This window comes from Urocampus carinirostris, chromosome 3, assembly GCF_059441175.1.
Source record: "Urocampus carinirostris isolate Australia breed hairy pipefish chromosome 3, RoL_Ucar_1.0, whole genome shotgun sequence".
NCBI lineage: Eukaryota > Metazoa > Chordata > Actinopteri > Syngnathiformes > Syngnathidae > Urocampus > Urocampus carinirostris.
Genome location: NC_142351.1, coordinates 23,491,847 through 23,517,943, shown reverse-complemented (window position 1 = coordinate 23,517,943; position 26,097 = coordinate 23,491,847). Strand labels below are relative to the sequence as shown.

Sequence of the window (26,097 nt, the reverse complement as noted above, 5' to 3'; positions counted from 1 at the left end):
AAGTGGCCATGTCACTCGGGTCAGGGTGACACAACACACTCTTCTGTTTAACAGCAGGACTTGACAGCTTTCACTGGTTTACCCCTGCCGCATCATACGGGTGCCCTGCCCATCCCTGAGAACGCGTCCAACATCCCACTATCCTTTTACAACACCTCTCCACTCATTCCTATCACCAACAAGAGCTCTAGCATCCACTATATTTAGACCTCTTTCCTGCAGTACACTCATAACACCATCCATCCACGTCAATCACGGCCTTCCTCTTGGTCTCCTTCCATTGACTTCTGCTCTGTAGATCCTCTTCAACATGTGTCCAAACCAACCGAGTACTTTCTCATCAACACGCTTGCTCAGTTCCACGACTACTCCAGTTCTGTCTCTCACAATTTCATTTCTCATTCTATCCAATCTTGTCACTCCTAACAGACTCCTCAAACACTTCATCTCAAAAACATTTAATTCCCTTCTCAAATCTGGGTTCAGGCTCCAAGTCCCTGCACCATACAACACAGTCGGCACAATCACACTCTCATACAGTCCCCTCTTAACATCCATACTCATACTATTGTTGCTCATCACTCTCCTCAGAGCACCCAAAACCTTGCTTCCTGGATTCACTCTGTGCACTACCTCACACTCCATTCCACCAACTGCAGCCACATCACAACCCAAGAGCCTAAAGCTTTCAACTTCTTCCAGCACCTGTCCATGCAACCTTATTTATAACGCCATGCCCACACCATCACGTGAACACTTCATCACCTAACTCTTCCCAACATTCACACATAACTTATGCCTATCATACACTCTTCCAAACTCGATTACCAACCTTCTCAATGTTTCCTCAGAATCAGCCACAAGCGCTGTGTCGTCTGCAAACGACAACTGACTTACCTGCCACACCGTTCCACTGTTATCAATCATCTCTACACCTCTGCCAAATACTCTTACATTCACCTCTCTCTCCACACCATCCATGTAAACATTGTACAGCCATGGTGACATCACACACCCCTATCTCACACCAGTCAACACAGGGAACCACTCACTTGTCTCACTCCCTACTCTTACACATGCTATGCTGTTCACATAAAAACTCTTCAATGCTTCCAACATCTTTCCACCCAATCCATACATTACCATCACCTGCCACAACGCCTCTCTATCGACTCTGTCATACGCCTTTTCCAAGTCCATGAAAGCCAAATAAACATCCTTACCCTTTGCAAAATATTTCTCACACACCTGTCTTACTGCATACACCTGATCCACACATCCTCTTCCTTTTCTGAAACCACTCTGCTCCTCCATCAACACCTCATCTGTTCTTACTGCAAAACACATACAATAAAGTTATCCATTCATTTAAACAAATTTGACAATTCTTTTATACACAACAAACATTAAATACTGGGATCCGCTGCGTACGCCAATCTCCAACATCAAATCAGACAAAGTCTTTTGCCAGAAGCTCACGGTACTATATTCTCTCACTGACAACTCACCGACCAAACAGCAATGTAAACTTCAATTTAATGAAAATTAAAAATTAATTTTAGAAAAAATAGCTTTGTTCTGGTTCCTATTAATCCCCTGCAGGTTGAGTTGATTGTGAGGTCACCCGCATGCCTTTATCCATCTCAAATATTTCTCCTAATTCGTTTTTTGCTGAGGTTAAGGGACGAACCTCACCCCTACTAGTCGTTCTGGATACCTCTGATCGTCGTCAAACTATTTTGTTACAAAACACTGTACAAGCATGTGGAACACATGTGGATTGTTTTTTGATACAAAGATGGCTGACCTAATTCGGAAGACAAGGGCTGTCGTCTGCCTCACCTTCCGATTGGCTGTCGGATGTATAAATTCCTCCTAATCGCTTCCCGAAGAGATGCTACGTTCAGCCTCCGTTTGGGGGTACGTGTAATGTGTCCAGAATTGATGTTACTTTCATTGTTCCTGACAAAAGAAACCCACCACCCCAGCAACCAAAAACACCCTCCTAGCACTCAACCGTTTGGAGAGAGTGAAATTCTCACTCCCTGCTGAGCAAATTACGCCTTCATTGTTGGAGCTGTTCTACATGACATGGAAGCCATGATTATCTCTATGCAGAAATCTGTCCATTAACCACATGCTGATGCATCAGGCCCTGTCGCTCTGGCTGAATAAACATTTCTGTGTTTCACAAATGCCTTTCAGGGGTTCTTCCTCCATCATTTGTGACATTTTCATATGCTGGTGAAGAGCTAGGCTGGAGCTGCTAAATCGGGAACTTTCAGCTTAATTTACTTAGGGAGTACAGATTTTACCGACTATAATGTGCACCAAATATACCACAAATCGGCCAAATTTTGAGCATGCATTTTTTAACGTGGCGCTCTTTGTATATGTAAAAAAAATCAAATGCACAACGGTGTAAAATCGGATTTCGACTATTATTTATCAGTGGACCTCTATTGCTGATCATGATTACATAACAACGATGGCAACAGGATCGAACCCGGATAGGGACAGGTAGAGCCCAAGACCCTAACCACCAGGCCACATTGACATAGATGATGTATCAAACATGTTTTAGTCATGGTACCCGATACAAATGTTAGAAATTGAAAAAACAAACAAACCAGAAAGTAATTGAAAATCAATATCAATTTTGTTTCCGTTTGTCTTCAATCCAAGCATTGTAAGTGGTGAAAGGCGAAAGGACATTTCGCTTTTTCTTACTTTATATCTCTTTCTCTCTCTTTCCTATACTCACTCTTTTGCTCTTCTCTCTTTGCCCCTTTCTCTCTTTTTCTCTTCTCTTCTCTTATTCTTTTTCTCTTTCTCTTTGTCTTTTTCTTTCTCACTTTCTTTGTCTCTCTCACTGTTTCTCTCTCTCTCTCTCTCTCTCTCTCTCTCTCTCTCTTTCTCTCTCTCTCTCTCTCTCTCTCTCTCTCTCTCTCTCTCTCTCTCACTCTCTTTTCTAATTTCCTGGACCAAAACGAATATTTGGACTTCGAAAAATAGAGCTGAAGGGAAGAAATGCAGTTGAGGACATTTATTACAAAGTTTCAGAGTGCACTCCGGACCTGTCGATGGGAAGCGCCCTCCCAGGTGTGCGCACCCAAGAAAGGCTAGGAAGAATGTTTTTCTCCCTGTTTATAGGGAAGGGGTGTGTATTTGCAAAATGGAACATGAAACTCTGACAGGCACATCTGGGATCTCACATTACAAGGCAAAAAAAGGGGTACTCCTCTACAAGACTTATTACTGCACATGCTAGAGACGTCAAAGGTTGTATGATAAGATAAGGGTGGAAGACCATCGCTAGAAAAGTCCTGATAAGAAAGGATACACCTTGTAAACACTCCACTAAAATATTTGGATAAACATACACCTATACGGGCAGCACGGCGGCGCAGTGGTTAGCGCGTTTGCGGCACAGTTCTGAGGTCATGAGATCAAACCTCCTGTGTGGAGTTTGCATGTTCTCCCCGTGCTTGCGTGGGTTTCCTCCGGGCACTCCGGTTTCCTCCCACATTCCAAAAACATGCATGTCAGGTTAATTGGCTGGTCCAAATTGTCCCTAGGTGTGAATGAGCGAGTGAGTTGTCTGTCCCTGTGTGCCCTGCGACTGGCTGGCAACCAGTTCAGGGTGTCCCCTGCCAACTGCCCGAAGATAGCTGGGATGGGCTCCAGCATCCCCCGCGACCCTACTGAGGATAAGCGGTGCAGATAATGGATGGATGCACCTACACACCTACAACAACTAAAGCAAAGCAATGATGGGATGATTGAACAAGAAACTTACTATAGCTGGAAAACTCATGTTCTGATGACAACATAATCAGTGACGTATTTTAATAATCTAACAGTGGCAAATGTTGTTCAATAAGTGCGGCCATGTCTTCACTTATGTATTTCAGGATGACCAAATTATTTCCCACAATGCCTTTTCCTTCCACCAGTTTAGAATCTCATGCACTCTGTAAAGGCTTGTCAGTCGGCAATACAATAATGTATTTCTGTGGTCCCTAACCTTTTCTGTACCACAGACCGGTTTAATGTCTGACAATATTCTTGCTGCCCGGCCCAATAGTAACATCAACAATGTAGTGGATAGAGTCTGCTTCACTCCCTTCTGTGATCCGAGTTCGTTTCCTGTTGCATCCAATTTTAGAAATTGTGATCAGCAATATGTTTTTACTGATCAATCTATGCTCAAATATGGTACTTTTTTGTTTTGAGAGAAATCCTAACCCTTGCCATGGTTTATTTTGTATGCTTCCTATAGTCCGGTGCGCCTTATGGCGCAGAAAATTCTTTATACAAAAAAAAGCTACTAAATTATTCAACTTCATCACAACCCCCCTCACCCTCTAATTCAACCAGCCCCCGCATCACGCAAGGTGCAGTTCACGGTAAGAAAAGTGCCAGCATCTGTCATGAGGTGCATCATGCTTTGTTCATTTTGGCCATCTGCCGCAGACCGAGATTTTTTCCCTAATCGAGCGTCGGTGCCTGCTAACATGCCTCTGTGCTGTCTCCTTAGATGAAGGACCGTACGCAAAAGGAAACAAGCCATCCGGGGCGTCTGACCAAGCACATCTTTCCCAAAGGCACAGCCTTTCAGGTACAATTGAGTCAAACATGACTGCTGCACTTTGTTTTCCATCTGCGACTTGATGCATGAAGATGCGCTCACCTGCTTACTTAAACAGTTCCAGAGATGAACAAAAAGAAACTTCTCTATGGCCTGTGTGCCATTAGAATAATTCTAGATCTGAATCCTTTCAGCTATCTGAAAGAAAGAGTCTTAAAACACTCTTGTTTGGTGTTTCCAATCTTTTAGCTTTTGTTTTCATGGATAATTTAGTAAAGATGGTAGATGGTCTGCATCTATATAGCACTTTTCAAGTCACTGAAGACCTATCAAAGCGCTTTACAATGTGCTTCACACTTACCCATTCACACACACTCACACCGATGCAGCACATTCGAAAATGCCATTATGCGGGTCTTCATGTCTCATCTCATCTCATTAGCTGCACCGCTTATCCTCAGTAGGGTCGCAGCAATCATCAGGCAGTGGGCAGGGGACACCGTGAACTGGTTGCCAGCCACAGGGCACACAGGGACAGACAACTCGCTCGCTCATTCACACCTAGGGACAATTTGTACCGGCCAATTCACCTGAAATGCATGTTTTTTTGGAAAGTGTGAGGAAACCGGAGTGCCCGGAGGAAACCCACGCAAGCACGGGGAGAACATACAAACACCGCACAGTAAGTCCGGTAGCTGGATTTGAACCCACACAGGAGGCTCCCAAGACCATAGAACTGTGCCGCACACGCGCTAACCACTGCGCCGCCGTGCTGCCCGGGTCTTCATGTCTTAAAACAAAATGTATCAAGTAGTCTCTAAACATGGGCGTAACCAGCCTGTTTCCGGGGAATCTCGAGCGCCCCCAAATTCAACCTAATAACCCCCAAGAAATGATTCCATTTTTAAAACCCTCTTTTCCATAGTAAAAGCCAGGACATGCTTAAATATGATAAAAAAAGCTAGATAAAAACTGTAAGAAAAAAAAGGAAAATAAACCAAAATATGTGTCATGAACCGGAATAGGATCAGGACCCAAACACGTGACGTTTCTCACACAAGCCTTTTATTTTACCAGAAATGGGGAGTCTTGCACGTTCGGCAGCAGTCTGGCGTGAAATGATAGGAAGCCAGAGGCCGACGAGATCGATACCAATTGCCCGAGTTGATATCGGACAGATGGGATCGATGCCGGACAGGACGGGACAGACAGGATAGATAATGAAACAAGATATCGAAAATAAACAGGACAAACTAGACGGGAACGAAAACTGGAGAGAATAATAAACAGGACAAAAATAGACGGAAACGAAACTTGAAACCGATAATAAACAGGCCAAAAATAAACGGCAACAATACCGGACAGGGAATACCAACAGGAAAACAGGGCCGAGTCAAAACCCAGGTCTTGCGGGGCAGAGGTTCGTTGACGGACAGACAAAGAAAAAATGAGAGCACTGAGCTTAAATAGACGGAAAGCCAATCTGTCAGCTGGCGCCACACGGGCGGGGCCAATTGGGCACCATGGCAACCGTGACACAAAAACAATATTGCCATAAATATTAAGCAAAACACTAACTACCATATAAACGTGATTTTTTTACGTCACTTGTATGTCAAGAGATATCTATTCATTTTACGTACCCCCAGAATCAAAAACCTAGTAAAGGCTTGACTAAAAATTGAAAAGAAAATTAGTGCTGTTTGGCCATTTTGAGGCTTTGTGGTTTGTATTCTTCCTTGTGCTTTGTACTATCTTTTTTGGGTTGCACTACACAATACAGCCACATCTATTTGTCAAATATTACACAGTGTCCCTTAAAAGCATTTTTTTATAATGACTTGAAAGTGACATGCACAGATTTTTATTTTTTTCTTCTGCAAGGGCAAGCTTAGAGGTAGCAAGGGGAATTTAGTAATACGTGTGTAAATGTGATCTACAAATGACTTATTCTTTTATGCACATATGTTTAGTATTCCAACTACAACACAAAATGGCCACTCTTGACCTAAGTAGATCGTCCCCAAAAAATTATAAACAATATATTCCATCTAGAATGACATATTTTCTATTAGAGAGTAGAGTTTGAGGAGCCCTAGTACTATCCTCTATATGTCATGATTACTGATGTGATGCAACTGTGCCCGCTCATTTGGCGCCAACTTCCGCGGGTTCTGATTGGCTCCCTGTCACTGTTTGAACCCAGTCCTGTCAGTCCCATGCTGTCAGTCCTTCTGCGAACCTCAGTGTTTACTAGGCAAGCCTTTTTCGACCCTGACTCCCACCTGTCCCGTTTTTTGGTCCCGTCTGTCTCCGCCTACGACCTGTTTTGATCCTGACCACGTCTGCTCTCCTGTCCCTTCCGCTTTCCTTCAATAAAACTTGTGGTAAATGCTATGCTATTGGGTCTTGTTTCCGTTCTGGTCCTGACGGTATATCTGTGCACACCACATTAAAATATCCCCAAATAAAAATGCATCCGTTCTAAAAAATGAAGAAGTGGGGTACGTAGATTAAGGTGTGCTTAAAAAGTTTAAAATTAAATATTTTCTCTGTTAAGTATCTTTTAACAATTCCCAACTGAGTTTAAAGAGCCTTTACACATTTTATCTTACTGTGCCTGTCTTCTTTTATCTTACTTTTATCACCGGTCACACAGCACGTTAGGCTGGAGGAAAGCGGGTGGGGGGGATGGGGGGAAGAGAGTGATTTCTATTATTGTAAAAATGTGTAATAATAGTAATGTTCTTTATTAATTTGGCCAAAGAAAATTTGGCCAAATCTTATCAGAACACAATTTGGTCAATGGTGTTGTTTTCCTATGGGACAGTTAGACAGGCACTGTTTTTAGGTTGTAGGTCTGAACACAGCTAACTTGATTCTCAGAAACGGCTCTGCTTGTTACCCTGACTTTTAGGAGAGGTTAGGATCCCCCAAAATGCAAATTATGGCTTATGCTTGCAAAACAAAATCAAGGATTAAAAGAAGATTCATCTGGTTTGAGCATTCTGGGACAAATGCCCTTACTCTTTTTTTCTTTTTCAAAGCTTATGCTGATTTAGAAAAATAACAGAGGCAAAAACTGAAAAACGATGTTTTCTTTGCCAACTACAGAAGAATACCGGGGGGTGACCACAGTGGACTTGATGAAAAGGGAAGGCAGCAACCTGGGCCTTACCATCTCTGGGGGCTCCGATAAGGACGGCAAGCCCAGAGTGTCAAACCTACGACCAGGTGGGCTGGCTGCCAGGTGAGATCTTCATGTACTCTGCTGCGATGCGACGGAGAAGAGCATGCAGCCTCGCCATGCTGTCCGGACCACTTAGATCAGCTTGCCATAACATGCTTATGTTGCAAAGTTGCACTCCCTCACGTGTAGGACCTGGTGGTTGTGTTAAGTCAGCTTAATGCCAGCAGAAATTGCCCTACAACATTTCCTTCTTGCTTCAACAAAAAGACATTGCACAGGAAAGATGTCTCAAAAATGTTAGCGGCCCTAAGTTACCTCGTGTTTTAGTGGTTGACTGTGCTTGTTTGATCCCTTCTTCTCATAATTCCAACCCGGTAATAACATAGTAATAACATTTTAACAACATTGTATGAACATAAGTTGCTATTTTAGAAAATACGTATCAATCTGATAGCTGCTTGTGCTAATCAGTAACAAAGACATAGCTCTCAGGTTCAAAAAGGTTGATGACCTCTTCCTGCTATTTATATTTATATATATATATATATATATATATATATATATATATATATATATATATATATATATATATATATATATATATATATATATATATATATATGACCTTTTGCCAGATTTCAAACATCAAGATACAAAAACGGTATCATGCTGGTTTAAGATCAGGTAATTGTTAGGTTTAAGTCCCATACATTTATGATAAAACGCTCTGAAATAAAAGAAGATATAGAGAATCGGTCATAGAGAATTGGTTATTTTATTAATCATTATAATGAGAGCGGCGGAGACCGGGCTGTTACAAATCTCCTCCCTCACTCTGAAGAAATCTCCGATCTCTCCCGTTTTTTTATCAAGGTTCTTGGTGAAAAACAACTTGAGTTATTGCATATTCCAGGTCAGGGTGCACCCACTGGTATGTGAGACAGACTGCACAAAAAACAACCCATGGCCTTGAAGAACAGCTTACGGCTGAAAACTCTACAAAAAGGGCTGAGAACACTTATAACATATTAATGTCAACTGTAGGATAAATATATGTATATAATTCCAACAGTAATTGTGTAATTTTTTAATTGTAATGCTGTGCAGTCCTTTGAGACATTTTTGTGATTAAGGGCTATATAAATAAATGTGACTTGACTTGACTTAATTCCATGTGAAGCATCAACAATAAGTGGGACACAATCAGGAAGTGGAACACACTTTATTGGATATTTTAAACTTTTTTAACAAATAAAAAACGAAAATGTGGGTGTGCAAAATTATTCAGCCCCTTTACTTTCAGTGCAGCAAACTCTGTCCAGAAGTTCATTGAGGTTCTCTGAATGATTCAATGTTGATTTAAATGACTAACGATGATAAATGGAATCCACCTGTGTGTAATCAAGTCTCTGTATAGATGAGCCTGCACAGTGATAGTCTTAGAGGTCTGTTTAAAGCGCAGAGAGCATCATGAAGAACGAGGAACACACCAGGCAGGTCCGAGATACTGTTGTGGAGAAGTTTAAAGCTGGATTTGGATACAAAAAGATTTCCCAAGCTTTAAACATCCCAAGGAGCACTGTGCAAGCAATGATATTGAAATGGAAGGAGTGTCAGACCACTGCAAATCTACCAAGTTCGGGCCGTCCCCCTAAACTTTCAGCTCATACAAGGAGAAAACTGATCAGAGATGCAGCCAAAAGGCCCATGATCACTCTGGATGAACTGCAGAGGTCTACAGCTGAGGTGGGGGAATCTGTCTATAGGACAACAATAAGTCCTATACTGCACAAATCTGGCCTTTATGGAAGAGTGGCAAGAAGGAAGCCATTTCTTAACGATATCCATAAGAAGTGTTGTTTAAAGCCACCTGGGAGACACACCACCAAACATGTAGACCACAGGTGTCAAACAGGCAGCCCGGGGGCCAGATCAGGCCCGCTAAGAGATTAAATCCGGCCCGCGAGGCAACACTCAGAGAAGCGCAAGAGAAAAACAAGCTGCAGGTTGAAATATGTCAACTTGATGTTGGCAAAGCCAGGAGCCTCGAACAAAGACACTGTACTTGTATTTATTTCTCTCTCTCTCTCTCTCTTTTCCACCCCTTTTCTCCCACTCTCTGTCTCTCTCTTTCACTCTCTGTGTCTCTTTTTCTCCTCCTTTGTTGCTCTTTGTTTCTTTCTCTCACTGTGTCTTTTTAACTTCTTTTGCTCTAACGTCCTTTTTTCCTTTTGTCTCTTTTCTCTTTCTCTCTTCCTACCCTTCGCGCTTTCTTTTCTCTTTTCTCTCCCTCTGTCTTTCTATTTCTCTTTGGATTTCTTCCTTCCTCTCCCTTTCTTTTCCCCCTCTCTCATGACTTTTTATCTCTTCTGTTTCTCACGCTCTCTCCGTCTCTCTTTTTCTTTCTTTGTCCCGCCCTCTCTCCTTTTCCCTCCCTCTTTCTCTTACTTCTTTATCCCTCTTTTTATTTCTCTTTGATCTACTAGTCCGGCCCCCAGCAGAATGTTTGTTCTATCGTGTGGCCCCCGAGTTAAAATGAGTTTGACACCCCTGATGTAGACGAAGGTGCTCTGGTCAGATGAGGCCAAAATCGGACTTTTTGGCAACAATGCAAGACGTTATGTTTGGCGTAAAAGCAGCAGAGCTCATGTATATATATATATATATATATATATATATACATATATATATATATATATATATATATATATATATATATATAGTTCTCAGGTTCAAAAGGTATAAATTCAATGGTCTGAATATATGAAATTCAATATATAAATAATCCATTAGGAGATATCAATAAGAATAATAATTATCGCTACAATGGGTAATAAATTGCTATATAATTGTATCTGTTTGCATAACACTTTTTGTATTTCTTGAAAGGTCATGTGTAACATTTTTTATATAATTGTAATTATCATTATGATTAATATTATCTTGTTATTGTGAATATAACATTTACAAATATAGAAAAATAAAAAATGAATATAATCATAATGATAATAGTCAAAAATGATAAAAAAAAAACAGGAACAAGAAATAAACCCTTTTTAACAATATACACAGGTCCCAAATTCAATGCATGCGGGTCTAACCTGCCATGTAATAAAAGAAAAACAAAAAAAATATCAATGAGTCAGCAGGATCAATTTTTGCCAAATAGTTATGAAATGATGCTAAATGGTTAGCACATCTGGCTCACAGTTCAAAGTACTCTGGTTCAATTAACCTCTGGCCTTCTTTAGAGGGGTTTGCCTGTCTTGAGCTGGATTTGGTTTTCTTTGTGCACTCCAAGTTGCAAAAATATGCATAGCAGGTCGAACAGTGAGTCCAAATCTTCCATAGGAATAAGTACAGTATATGTGTCAATGCTTAACTATGCATGTATTCTCTGAGATTGGCTGGCAACCAGGTCCAGGGTTCCTCTGTCCATAGCCCCAAGTCAGATGGGATGGGCTGCAGAAACCTTTATGAGGACCACACATGTATGTAGAAATACTTGTACTTGTAAGCTTTTACCCTGCAAGAGCTTTTATCTTTGTAACTACACTCCAACCCATTTTGCCAAACTCAACTGAACGACAGCAATACGTTGTGTAAAAATTCTCGTTTCGTGATGATTAAGCAGCGTGTGACATGCTTGATGGACGTGTGGCTTAATTTACTGTGTGAAGAGTCATGCGGGCGGAGGGAGGAAACGGCAGTGACATTGTGTGATGAGAGCTGACTTGATGACAGGACAGTCAGCTCTGCTTGTTAGCATGTCTGCACGCCTGCCTGTGGCATCTATTGGCAGCAGCTGGTGTTGAGAAAGGAAAACGGTATAAAGAATTTATAAATTTTTCAAAGGAACCAACACCAAGATGACTCCTGCCGTCTCAAAGCTAATTACATTTTGACATACAATTATTTTCCAATTCGTTCACATGTTTAACAGCTGCAAAAGTGGTCGATGCAAAAGGAAGCCAGCATCTTCAGATAAATGACATGCGTCCTGTAACACACACACACTAGGAGCGACCAGCTGAATGTAGGAGACCACATTAAATCGGTGAACGGCATCAACTTGTCCAAGCTTCGTCACGATGAGATCATCAGCCTTCTGAAGAACATCGGAGAGCGGGTTGTCCTGGAGGTTGAATACGAGCTGCCTCCGTTACGTATGTCAAATCTGTTTATGTATTCTTTATCATGTTCTGAAAATATCGGTTCCAGTTTGGTACAATTTCTCATCTTCTTACAGTGCAGACTCCAGCAGGTGTTATAAGTAAAACAACAGAGGTGTGTTTGCCCAAAGAAGGCAATAGTTTTGGATTTGTCATGAGGGGTAAGTCCATTACCATCTTATTGCATTCTTCTATGAGATCATATATCATGATATTTTCTGGGCTTCTCAAGGAGGGTATCACGAGGACTGGCGCAGATCCCGTCCTCTGGTGGTGACCCATGTGAGGCCAGGAGGTCCCGCTGACAGGTATGACCAATATGACACAGTGTTCTCGTTTGCCCGCGTCCCCGCGTCCTAGACGCATCATTTTTGCTGGGGACGCATAGTGTCGAATCAACGTGCGTCCCCGGGACGCAAGTTTTTTGACACAAAATTGACATTATTACCCGATTACTTTTTTCTTTTAACAAAGATTTATCGCACTCCAAACTTTTCGTCAGGCAGATCCGCCATTGTTGTTTTGGTTTCGCGTTCGAGATTTCGTCTGCACGCCGATCTCGGCAAACGAGATCTCGTTGCTTCGAGATTACGTCATTGTTGTGGTGCTTGTCGTCGACGGAAGGTTAAGTATGCCTGCGATAACACAGTATTAGGTAAAAATCAACACAAAATTGGTCATTTATCAGTGTCAGTAATAAGTCGAAACATAATGCAGAGAGCGATAACAACGGCAATAATTCCAGCAAGGAAAGCATGTGTGTTGAAGCGAACGATTCGACGAAAGAAAATAAACAAAAGAATACTCCTAGCAAGAAAAGGACTTTTCCGCCAAAATGGACTCAATTATATTCCTGGTTACGCTATGAGTAGGATGATAATGGAGGCTACATGTTCTGTGATGCGTGTACCCAGCGTGACAAAAAAACTGGATTGCATAAATCATTTTGCAATACGAACTTTCAGAAGAGCACATCCGATGGGCACCACGACAATGAAAACCACAAATTAGCTATGGAAATTCAGTTGCTGCAATTGGACCTTACAGATGGCATTACAACTGTGGTGGGACAGCAGACCACGAACATATGAACTGAAAACCTGAAGTGATAACTGCCTTGTATTACCAATTAACTGTGATGATTAAAACTGCATGAATATATAGACTAATATTTCAGCGATATTATTTTGTATAATGTACAATATTTTTGTGAACTGAAAACTCTTGAAGTGATAACTGATTTGTATTACAAATTAACTGTGATGATTAAAACTGAATGAAAATATAGATTAATATTTCAGCAATATTATTTTGTATAATGTCCAATATTGTTGTGAACTGAAAACTCTTGAAGTGATAACTGTTTTGTATTATCAATAAACAGTGATGATTACAACTGAAAGAATATATAGATTTATATTATATATTTGTCGCCGATTTACAATTCAATATAACACTAAATTTTGGGGATATCTGTTGCGACCCATAGATTTTTGAACATGCGAGTCCCCGGGACCCATCACTTTTCAGAGGTAAAATGAACACTGATGACATCGGTGTATGTTTTTTTTTTTTGCGGCACAAACATCCACCGCTCTTTGCACAAGATGCGTTCTTGGCTTTATTCTAAAGAAAACAACTACATTTTTGTTTATTAAATAATAAATGGATTTTTAAACAAGACACCTTTTGCACTGTTTGCAAATCGCTATTTTGGGGGGGAGACTACCAGAAGCGTTACCATCAGACCTAAATAACTAGCCCACATACTGTATCGTAATTATTGGGTGGTAAACAGAGGATTAAGGTGCAGGTATCTACATGACCATCTACCCTGAAAAACTGTTTCATATTATACAGTATCTTCTTTCGCCCAAAATCTCAGATATTGGATCCAAGACTATTGCTCATGCTCACATCTATTCCTATTCCACTCATGCTCTTCTACTAACCAGCATTTAAATACAACATGCATTGACTACTTGATAAAAAAAAAAAACAGTTCGTTAGAAGAATTTTGCTTTCTATTTTGGCAAGGGATAACTCAAATTTGAGTGGACTAGGACTAGAATTTTGATTGATAAGCCTTACCAAGCTGTGTAGCGTTTTAATTTAATTTCAAAGTTTTAAAGGCTGCAAAACAAAAGAAAATTATATAATTATATTTAGTTTGACAGTGTAATTACTGGGTAATTTAAAAATACACACATTGATTGATGTGATACGATAAACAGTGTTTATTCGACAGTAAAAAAACACTTCTAATCTAGTCGTCAAGTTATGCAATGAAGGGAAAATTTGTGGGGGCAAATTAGGGAGGAAACAAACGGTTAAGAGAATCTGAACTGTTCTAATGGGTTAGATTGGATGCGACTTTTAAAATCTTGGCCCGTAAAACCCCAATGGTAAATCTAGCAGTTTTGCCCAAAAATGTGATAGCACACTTCACAGCAAGGATGAAGGTGTTAAACCTTTATTTAAAGTTTCTGTCACCGGACCTGTGGATAAGGTTTGTGTTCCTGCATGTGGAGGTGCCATCCTATTGTTCCTAAGTATAGAAGTTTTGTTAATTTTTTTCCAATAAGGGTCGGATCTCATTTGTTACTCTTGCTAATCTCTGTTTTACACTGAAATTATATATTATTATTATTATATTATGTAAACATATTTCAAGATGCTGACTATTATTTCTCAGTGTGCAGGTTTAAATGTCATAAAGAATTCTAAAAGCCAGATATTTTGCAGTATTTGGCTTCCTGCAATGTGTTTCAGGCAAAAACTGAGAGAATGCGGTCATAGAGTGCTGCTGTTGCAGCTAAGATGAAATAAAAACCTAAAACGTAAAGGGACACTGTGTATTATTCAGTGCCTCCTAGTGGAAAAAAATCTTTCACCCTGTAAAAAAACAACATTGATTTGTATTCCGGGCAAAAACACATGAACTATCATCCAGCCATCCATCCAGCCATTATCTGCACCGCTTATCCTCAGTAGGGTCGCGGGGTGCTGGATCTCATCCCAGCTATCTTTGGGCAGTGGGCAGGGCACACCCTGAACTGGTCGCCAGCCAGTCGCAGGGCACACAGAGACAGACAATTCGCTCGCTCATTCACACCTAGGGACAATTCGAACCGGCCAATTAACCTGACATGCATGGTTTCTGAATGTGGGAGAAACCGGAGTGCCAGGGGAGAACATGCAAACTCCACACAGGAGGTTTGATCTCATGACCTCAGAACTGGGCCGCAAACGCACTAACCACTGCACCGCCGTGCTGCCTTATGAACTATCATACCAATGTTAAAATTTTTTTTTTTTTAAATCATTGGTTGAGATATTTGTATTTCTTTTGCACTAGGAATCCCTACTTAAGTCTGCACCATGTTTTTCCAGCATCCTGCCGCTATGCTTTGCTATATCACTGACCCTCGCTTGCACAAGACACCACAGTGCCATCTAGTGGTCAAATATAACACGTTGAGGCTTTTATCGACTTTAATCAGAACATTTTTGGGGGGTAAAATCCTCAAATCACGCCTCTAAAAAATTTGCAGGTCTCCACATTCAGTGCAGCTTATGTACTGTGTATATTTTTTACCAATCTTTTTGAGAACTAATACTGTAGTCCAGAAATAAGGTAACTCATTATACAAAAAGCAGAAGCTGACAGTGCAGTCTATCCAATGTTTATGCTGGATAATTTTATCCTCTGTCATTTACTTGATCAAGATTTCATAGTCTTGCCCATCACTATATGGTCTTAGTCATGGGCATAACTAAGATAGATAGATAGATAGATAGATAGATAGATAGATAGATAGATAGATAGATAGATAGATAGATAGATAGATAGATAGATAGATAGATAGATAGATAGATAGATAGATAGATAGATAGATAGATAGATAGATAGATAGATAGATAGATAGATAGATAGATAGATAGATAGATAGATAGATAGATAGATAGATAGATAGATACTTTATTCATCCCCTAAGGGAAATTCACATTTCCAGCAGCATCCCTGAGCTGAGAACAGTACAATAATAAAGCCAAAAGAATACAATATACAAATACCCAGTGTGACGTGCAAATGCCCACTGTAGCGTGTTATATAGAGTAACTAAATAGTGCAACACAGAATACATATTGCATTAAGATTCGGTAATATCCAATGTAGGTGGTGTGGTTTAATGTGGGCCTTTACTCTGCCGGGTGGAGTTAAAGAGCCTCATGGCATGAGGAAGAAAAGATCTCTTCAGTCTGTCCGTAGTACAAGACAGTGACAGCAGTCTGTCGCTGAAACTGCTCTTCTGTCTGGAGATAATGCTGTGTAGTGGATGCGATGGATTGTCCATGATTGACCGCAGCTTTTCCAGTGCCCGTCTCTCAGCTACTGTTGTTAGGCTGTCCAGCTCTTTGATAGGATTAAATATGATGAAAAATGCTAGGTATTTGTTTTTTTAAAGAAGTAAAACAAAACAATAATGTGAAAAACACAACTGCCTTGATATTGTTCTGTGCATTTAATTTCTAGCGCCACTCTCTTACCCCCCACTCGGCTTTTTAGCCCGGCTAGTCTTCTGTAAAGGCTCTGGTGTATAACGGTGAGAGTATGTCATACAGTGGTTATGTTGCACAAATACTTTACCACCCAATACCATGACTTTGTTATCATCAACAGATTTTAGTCCTCATTTTAGCTGCATTGAATTCAATGCAAGAAAGATCAGCCTAGCTTAATTGTTGCGTATGTGTAAGCTATGTGTGTGGTCATCCTCCCAGCACCAACATGGACATTTGCAGTCCTGTAAAAAACACCATGTTCCAGTGAGAGTCTCTTACCCAAGGTAACCACCAAGAAAATACACAAAACCCCCTCCTAATTTATCTGTATTTGGTTGTCAGCGCTACCCAGTGGATCAGTTTGAAATGTAATGTGATGTTCACAAATGGGAAGTGACACTCTTGAATAGTGTTGAATAATCCTAAATAACTTATAGTGAAAAGAAAATCATAATAACCAGCAAGACATTCTGGGTGCTCAGCACCTTCAAAGCTCTGAATCTGTAGTCGACCTTGGTTTTAGTGCAGATACAATTTTCTAGGTAATTCCCTTTTCAAAACGGTTAGTTTGTGATATTTCCATATCAAACTTGCATTGAGATAGTAAAATACTTTTTTGCTTTCTTTGCTCACCTCTGCATGAAATCAGCACGCTTAACAAACCCATTGGAACAGAAAGGCGGCTTAAACATCCCCAGGCGAGCGCAGCGTCACGCTTTTTCTTGGTTGGGACTAACACATGGTCGAACTCCAACTCGCCTCGGTGTCATGCAGAACTATTTCATGATTTTAGCTTGATCGGTGTTTGTGTTTTCCCCCTCGCTCGTTTTCCTCCAGGGAGGGCACGTTGAAGGCCGGCGACAGGGTATTGAGCGTGGACGGCATGCCTTTAAACAGGGAGAAGCATGCTGACGCTTTGACCATGCTGATGCAGAGCAGCCAGGAAGCTTTGTTCCTGATTGAATATGACATCTCTGTTATGGGTGAGCACACACACACGGGGGGGAATATGCAGAAACATGGTAGGGCAGTGTTTCTCTGAGGGTAAATAACGTGGCCGTTTGGCTGCGCCGACGAGGGTGAGGCTCGGCGCTGGAGATGCCACTAGGGGAGTCACTCAGGCCCGAGAGCCACACGGAAAGCGAGAATGGATTACTGTTGTTGTTGTGTGTGTGTGTGAGTCTCTATCTTGATGGCCTTTGTTAACAAGCATACTTTCCTTGTGTGACCCATATAAAACTGCTGCATATGAACATTTGACAAACATTATGTGCCTCAAAGCTCCAGTCATGCTACAGTGACTCAAACTGCAGGGATACAGTGCATAATGAATGTAGATAATAATGTAGATTCTGGTTCCAATGTTACACAAATTGGGTAAAACAAATAACCGAACAAAAATAATAAATAATTGTTAAAAGACAAAAAAGAAATATTTATTGTTCTTCTACTCAAAGGTTGAATTCGGTTTATGTACTACTTTTCATAATTTTACTTTATTTTTACATTCTCTGGCAAAATATTAGAAATCTTACTTAACGTGTGTAAAATGATGCTATTCTGCTTATTTTAAGTATTTTAAAAAAAAAAAACAATCTTAAAACAAGATAAATTATGTTTAAAATGACCGGGCCTATGGAATAAAAAACATTTTTTTAAGGGGGCAGTGTGTAATATTGTGTGCCTCCTAGTGGTACGAAAAACTTTCATCCAGTAAAAAAACCATTGATACTCATACTAGGCAAAAATACATGAACTATCATACCAATGTTATTTTTTATAAAAAGTCATAGGTCAAGTCAAGTCAAGTCATGTTTATTTGTATAGCCCTTGATCACAAGGATAAAGGGCTGCACAGACTATTGCAAACTGCAGATTATACCATCCCCTGATCTAAAACCTACATGAGGGCAAGGAAAAACTCAAAAACCTCAACTTGAGGAAAATGAAGAAGCCTTGAGAGGGGACCGCACATGAGGTAATCCCCCCTTCTAGGATGACTAGGCTGCAACAGTATTTCTTTTACACCGTGGAATCCCCACTTAAGTCGGTGCCATGTTTGTCCAGCAGGATGTGCTGTGTATTACTGGCTCTTGCTCATAACAACACATTGCCATTTATTGTTCAAATGCCACACATTCAGGCTTTACAGGGACAGTGTGTAATTATCTGACCACCGGATGAGGCAGTACTGTGTCGTGCAACCGAAAATTAGTGCTAAAAGGCACAGGCTAGAATACATACTACGGAGACTCAAAGTGACCAAACCAAATCATTTTCCTCCCATTTTCTTGCGTAGCCTTTAGAACATTTTGGGGTTTTTGGGTACCCGTAGTTATTAGATGACGTACATCAGCTCATTCTAGGGTAAGCCTCATTTTATGTAAGATAAATGCAGAATTATTGATCCAAGAGTATTTCTAAAAAATGCAAGTTTCGAAGATAATCCATGTATATTTGCTAATTTTCTAAATCAATATTAAAAAATACTTATTGTCCCTCTAAAGATATGACTATATTCATTATTTTGTAATTATTTTTCTAGATTATTCTTTGCTGCATTTTTTTAGTGTAATGGACACAATTTAATTCTGCATCAATTTCACTCAGTGTATTGAGTCAAGGATTTGCTTTCATATTCAAAGACTAGTAATTCCAAGTACTGTATATTAAGCCAATTTAATCAAGTGTATTTCTCATTAAAAATATTAAACCTAAAAATGGGCTGAGCTGTTTTTTTCACCATCCAGTCGAAATACAACCCCCCCCAAGAAAACCGACCCAACTTCAAGTAAAAGTAAACGAATTTACTTGTAAATTAACCAATCTGATGGATCGGAAACACAACTTAGCTTTTTTGCAAATTAAATATAAAAAATGCGGGCCTGTTTGCATTTTGTTCGGTTTTTCACTAGCATTACCCCCAACAGCCGATTCTTTTGGATGTAAGTCTTTTAGAATTACTATTTTCAATAACTATTGTGTCTTACTTTTTCAAGAAAATCTTTCATGAAAAAAAACATTGTCATTATACTTTGAAAAACACAACCCCATATACGTAAGATACATTTCAGCTTTTGTGCAAGGACTACACTCAAAAAAGAAAAAGCATTATAAAATACAGTACCGACAGTGCTCTATTGTGAAAAATTATCAGAATTATTGTTTAAAAAAACATTATTATTTGCCAAATAATCTTTAGACTCAAAAAATAGGCAATTTCAATATTTTACAGTAGAATTCTGATCAGATTTGTGAATATATGAGTAAGAAAGTGCCTCTATTTTTTAAAATGTACAATTCTCAAAGTGAAACGATACTTTCGTAGAATATAAGAAAATGTTGTGGCAAAATTATTCTGCATGTCAGTTTGACACTAATTTCTGACATGAGTCATGACTCAACCAGCCGGAACAAATCTTACTACTTCGTTTTTTTTTTCTAAACATTATCTCCAAGTATTATTATGTGGATACTTTCCAATTTCGACAAAGGATCGTGCAAGGAACGGCTGAAAAGACTATCATTAATCAAAGTTGCACTATTTGTTGCAGAGGCGGTGCAACTGGCGTCAGGTCCTCTGTTAGTGGAGATTGTGAAAGGGACCTCCTCCAGTCTGGGCCTCTGCCTCACCACATCCATATACAGGAATAAGCAAGTTCTCATCATCGACAAGATCAAGCCGGCAAGCGTGGCGGAAAGGTGAAGGCACTTCAGTGATAACTATGACAACTCCGAGGCATTCAAAATATTCCCAGATTGGATATGTTGTGCTGTCAGATGTGGAGCCCTGCACGCCGGCGACGCCCTGCTGACCATTGATGGAACCAGCACGGAACACTGTTCCATGATGGAGGCCTTGCAGCTTCTGGGGAACACTGGCGACGTGGTCAAGCTGGAAATTCTACCGTCCAGTCAGAGCAGACTTCCTCTTCGCCCACAAGACACAGGTAAAGATCATTACATATCAGTGATGGGCTGTTAGGGCTTGCAAGGCCTTCTCTGCTAGCCTGAAAAATATCTGAATCTTGTGCTGTTAATTATTTTTAGTACATAAATACTGATGCTGTTTTTTGTTCTTTGCCTAAATAAAGCCACACATGATAGTAAACATAGAAGACAGTAATTCTAAATTGTCTATCACCTTCCTTTCATTGCTTCTCCCCTGCATGATCTTCATCAAGACATGTGGTTTAATATCCAAGCATTTAACCAATCAGATTTCAGGATTACTTGCTGCTAGGTTTAGGAATCTGCCCATAGAGCTTCAATATTTTTTAAAAAGGCAGCCCTGCAGCTCAACATCATTGTGATTTCCCTGTGGGTACATGCCAATAACATTTAGAAATTATTCAAATTTGGATTCGGAAAGGTGTGGAGAAACATTAGCAAACATAGGGGGCAGTAATCCACCAAAACGATCGCGCCAACTGCCCACTGTTAATATTAATGTGTTTTTTTTTTATTTTATCGCAGCTGTAACTGCGATAAAGATTTTATAGCCATAAAATTGCTATTATGGGTTGGGTTGATTCTGACTTGTAACACCTTGAAAAAAGAGAAATAAAGAAAAAATAGACAATAGAAGAAAAATCTAAAAAGAAAAAAAATCTTTAATGTAGAATTCAAGCGACTCAGAATCTCTGAAAAACACACAACACACGTTAACTTAAGGTATTAACTATTCTTGGCAACATCAAATGAACTATGTAATACAATGATAAACTTTACATTCGTTGTGAAATTCAATTAATGAAAAACACAGGAAACATAAATTTGAATATTTTTAGATGTACAAAAAACTTATACAAAACAACTTTAAACTTTTTTATTCTCAACAATTTCAAAGTCAACAACACAAAATCCCTGGAAAAAATGTTTTGCTTATTTGCTTATTGAGCCAAGTTGTTGGCGAATAGCACATCACTAATTCAGACTGGAGTGAAGGCGTAGGTGTAAACTAAACAATTTGCCACTGAAACTTGGAAGGATTCAGGTCAGGCTTCTGCTCAGTCTTACGATTTTACTTCTAGGCCGAAAGTGGCGGACAAAACCTTTTCCCGCTTGCAAAAGTCTTGCTCGCTTTGTACTTGTCCGACTTTCACTATTAAATGAACACAGCAGTATTATTTTCCTTCAGCAGCTCTAATGGCTGTTGGTGCAATTGTTTTGTTGGGTTACCGCCTCCCCCTAGCCAATCATAGTTTATGAAACCGGTGACACCAAATAAGAAACTGATTGGCTAAACCAACAGCTTTCTCGAACAGTTATGATTATGCCTCAGGGCCTTCAGGATTTTATGGAGTGAAAACAATCTACTCAACACAAAAAAATGCAAAAAAACTTCAATGTATCGATGATTATTTGTAAATTCTTTAATCATAGAAAAAAGTTTAGAAAAACAAATGAAGGTTCAAGTGCAGTCTAGTTTAAAAAAAAATCATAGTTTGTATAATTGAAAGCTAACAATATTTTACAAAGCAAGCTTAAAGTCCCAGTGTGTAATATTTTATCACTATATGTCACCGTGTTGTCTGGTGCAAGGAAGGGAGCACCGGCTGGATGCCGGACAAACATGGCGGCGACTTAATTGTGGATTCCACTGTGTAAAAAAGAAAAAAACTATGATTCTTTTGATGAAAATTGACATTGGTATGATAGTTAATGTATTTTTGCCTTGTACTCAAGTCAAGTCATGTTTATTTGCATGGCCTTTAATCAAATGAAGTCTCAAAGGGCTGCACAGACCAATAACTAGTGCAGACTGCAGAGTATTATTACAGCATGCCTTGATCCAAAACCTACATGAGGACAAGGAAAAACTCAAAACCTCAGCATGAGGAAAATATCGAAACCTTGAGAACATGAGGTAATCCCTCTTCCAGGATGACCAGGCTGCAACAGATGTTGCATTAACAATACACAGATATTGTCAACATGAAATATAGGTCATTCATATAATATAGGTTACAAGTTTGTTTCAAGCCTAGATTCAAACAGTACCACTGAGGTTGCAGATCTTTCCACAGCACTGGGGCCAAAATAGAAAACGCTCTCAAACCTGCGGATTTGTTCTTGACTCTTGGGATCAGAATTTTCAGAGCAAAGGCAAGAATATATTCAAATCAATGTTTTTCTTTTTTTTTTTTTTTACCGTAAAGATTTTGAACCACTAGGAGGCTTTAAATATTTCACTTTGTACCCTGAAAATTTATAATTTAAAGAAATATTTTTTTCTAATGAAAATGAAGAAAAAGGGATCAAGTTGTAGTTCGTGTTAGACCTAAGATTTATGGCCCGAGCCCGAACCCGAACCCGAACCCGAGGCAATTTCGGGCCGGGTCGGGCCTGAAATGTCAGTCATACGGTCGGGTCGGGTCGGGTTCGTTTTTTTTTTTTTTTTTTTTTTTTTTTAAATTAATTAATAATTATAAATATATGTTCATTAAAAATATATACTTAAACTATGTATGGATACTAGACCAAGGAATACTTGTTATAAAATAAATAATTTGGATAAAACGGAGAAGGAGCTGTAATTGCTTTTAACGGAGCCAGAGCATGCTCTGCTCTGTGCACGTGACGTGACGTGAATGAATAAAATCACGCTTTATTGTTTAAATAAACGCGTTATATAGACTAGGATCTCCCAATTATTATAATTAGCTCGCTTTATTGTTTTAATAAGCGTTTTATATAGAATACGATCAGGGGGGGCGGGGAATTTGCATAGGAGTCGGAAAAGGGCACAACACGTCAACACCCCCTCAATGAAAGTGCTGCGCTAAAATCTTAAGGACGTACTACTACTGCTGCTGTGGATTATGGCCCAATGATCAAGTCGTCAAAATGACGGACGCCCTTAAATGTTTTCGCTACCTCAAAAAAAAAAAACCGTCAATGACAGATTGTCGCTTAATGTAACATCTGCAGTGCAGACACAGAAATATAAAAGATGTAAATGTTTATACAGTTTTATTTAACTTAGGCCTAGATGTTGTAACAAAAGGCAGAGTTTAATTTGTTATCATAAATCACCCCTCCTTATAAATAAAATATGTAATTTCGGGCCCCTTTCGGGCCGGGCCAGCAAATCCAGTTAATTAGTCGGGCTCGGTCCGGGTCGGGTTTAATACCCCTCGGGCCTGCGTCGGGCTCGGGTGCTTTTTTTTGGCCCGATCTTACCTCTAGTTCGTGTCTCAATTCAGGTCAGTATTTTTTCCTTGTCATGGTTTTTATCCAATGATGTTATTACAAGAAAAAAAGTAACACTGCGCTGCTGTACTGCAGTTCAATGAAATGCAATTGAGTAAAATCCCAGTACCCAGTACAAATTATGTAAATACACACAACTGTGCTTATTGACAAAATTCTTAAAGTGTATCAACAGCAATTTAATTAGTATTATTCCTTTGTTTTTTGCATTTGTAATGCATGTTGATAGACTTCAACGTCATACATTTTGCAGTATAAACATGTTAACGTAAATGTTCATATATTTCATTTGGACTCTTTAGAATATATACATCTAAATGTAAATTTTTATGTATTTTATTTGGACTCTGAATGATCGTGTATTCATGAAATCATAAGTAAAACAATTATATATATTTCAAAACATACATACATACATACATATATATATATATATATATATATATATATATATATATATAATTGTAATAAGTAATGCATTTCACTTACAAAATTTGGAGGTCTCCAATTTGCGACTGCCCTGCTTAGCATCGTTAATTTCATACTGACATGCTTCATTTGACTTCTGGATAGCAGTGTGTGCCAACAAATACAAAGCACTTTTCTGGGATCGACTGGTAAATTGCGATCAACGTAATCAGCACCCATAAAATTAGCAATAATCCCTGTGCTTTGAGCCTTACATGAGCCTCCAGATGGTACAGAGAAGCACTAGCACAATTTTTCTCCAGACTCGTGTATTTCTGGGTAAGCACACTGAAGAAGGCTTGAAGTATGAGAAAAAAAAAATCAAGTTTGTAATTTTCTGCTTAATTGGACTTTTTTGTTTCACAATAACCAAAGCATCTTCCCATTCAATCGTTTTCCTTCAATGTGCAATACATTAAAAGTCGTTAGCATTTCCTCTGAAGTCGATTTGCGGCCATATTGTAAAAATAAAACCCAGTTTTGACAGCTCATTTAGTCTTAAGAAGCAGGCCATAAAACGCTGGGTGTTAAATCCCTGTGGGGGATGGGTTTTAGATTGATATGGCCACTGTGAGATTAGGATTTGTTTTTAAAGCAGGAAAGAAAGGCCACTTCTTAAAGAATATCTTCGAGGTAGGTTTAGCATGAACAGCCAAGAGCTCCCCATGATGCTTCAGCGCGATGCATTTTACGTTAGAGTTTCTCACGAGCAGTTCCTACATATGTGCCGGTGTCGTCATAGGCGGCTGCAGCAAATCCACCTCGCACGTGAGCTAGTTTTCGCAGATTAGACCCTCGCAGAGGAAGCAGCAAGGATTACTGTCACATTTAGCGTGTGCTGACACACGGTTTAATACATCTGCAAAGGAAGCTAATTATTGAAGTTCTTCCCACACAAATGTCCACTGATTTCAGGAGAAGGCTACCAGTTATCTAAGGCCAAGTGTGCTTGTTAGCAGGAGTTGTCCGATGCGACATGAAACACTACACATACATGGCGGCTTTGAAATAAGAATGATTCGATTTTACAACTTATTTGTTTGGCACTTTGTAGTTTGGCCGTTTTTTTTTTAAAGATTGTTAGCTTAATGTTAACAAATACATTATTTGAATTTACAACTCGCATTGTTTTGCTCTGTTAAAGACTTTTTTGCGATTCTCAACTTCCTTTTTTTTTTTAAATCGACCACAATCATGTTGTAATTAGTGCACTGCTGCACTGTTTTACTAATAATACAAATCAATGTATTTCACTGACGTGTGTGAAAGGTGTCGGGTGAGGTACAGTCAAAATCAAATAAACCTACGTCTTAGTCATAATCTGATTGGCAGAGTAACGAAGCAATATTGAACTGAAACATTAAAAAGGCTTGTTACTGTGTTACCTCAACATATAAATATGGTGTCAACTCAGAATACCTTGACGGTAGCCTCTTCAACCTCAGTCTCATATAAAGACATCCACATACCACATTCATGAACCCCAGTATGCAAACGACTGTGCTATCCTCGCACATATCCCAGACTCTATGAAGCACACCCTGGACACAATCTCAACTCACCACCAATCTTTTGGCCTTCAGGGTAACACCAAGAAAACCAAGGTTATGGCTAAACTCTGTAATGTATCCCCCACATCCGTGAATTTCCACATCAATGGGAATCCGTTCAAATTTCTTAACCATTTAATATATCTGGGCTCCACAGTCTCCCCACTTGACAGTGAAATAACACTAGTAAGGCCTCATCCGCTTTTAGACGCCTCCGAAGAAGGGTGGGTGTTCAACAACCGCAACTTGAAAACCATCACCGGAGTTGCTGTCTATAAAGCAAACTGTGTCTCTACCTTACTGTATGGGGCATAAGATGGACGCCATATAGATGCAATATAAAAA

The 26,097-nt window shown here is 39.6% G+C and overlaps 1 protein-coding gene across 1 annotated transcript in view; it reads left to right on the top strand.

The window, feature by feature from the left end:
- The window catches only part of LOC148369221 (glutamate receptor-interacting protein 2-like), a 65,580-nt gene that overhangs the window by 12,765 nt on the left and 26,718 nt on the right, over positions 1-26,097 (top strand). Inside the window, exons 2-9 of the mRNA XM_088331164.1 lie at positions 4,541-4,621; positions 7,706-7,841; positions 11,802-11,947; positions 12,031-12,114; positions 12,186-12,261; positions 17,357-17,502; positions 20,074-20,221; positions 20,300-20,469. Of these exons, the coding sequence (XP_088187290.1) occupies positions 4,541-4,621; positions 7,706-7,841; positions 11,802-11,947; positions 12,031-12,114; positions 12,186-12,261; positions 17,357-17,502; positions 20,074-20,221; positions 20,300-20,469 (987 nt within the window). The remainder of the gene's footprint in view (positions 1-4,540; positions 4,622-7,705; positions 7,842-11,801; positions 11,948-12,030; positions 12,115-12,185; positions 12,262-17,356; positions 17,503-20,073; positions 20,222-20,299; positions 20,470-26,097) is intronic.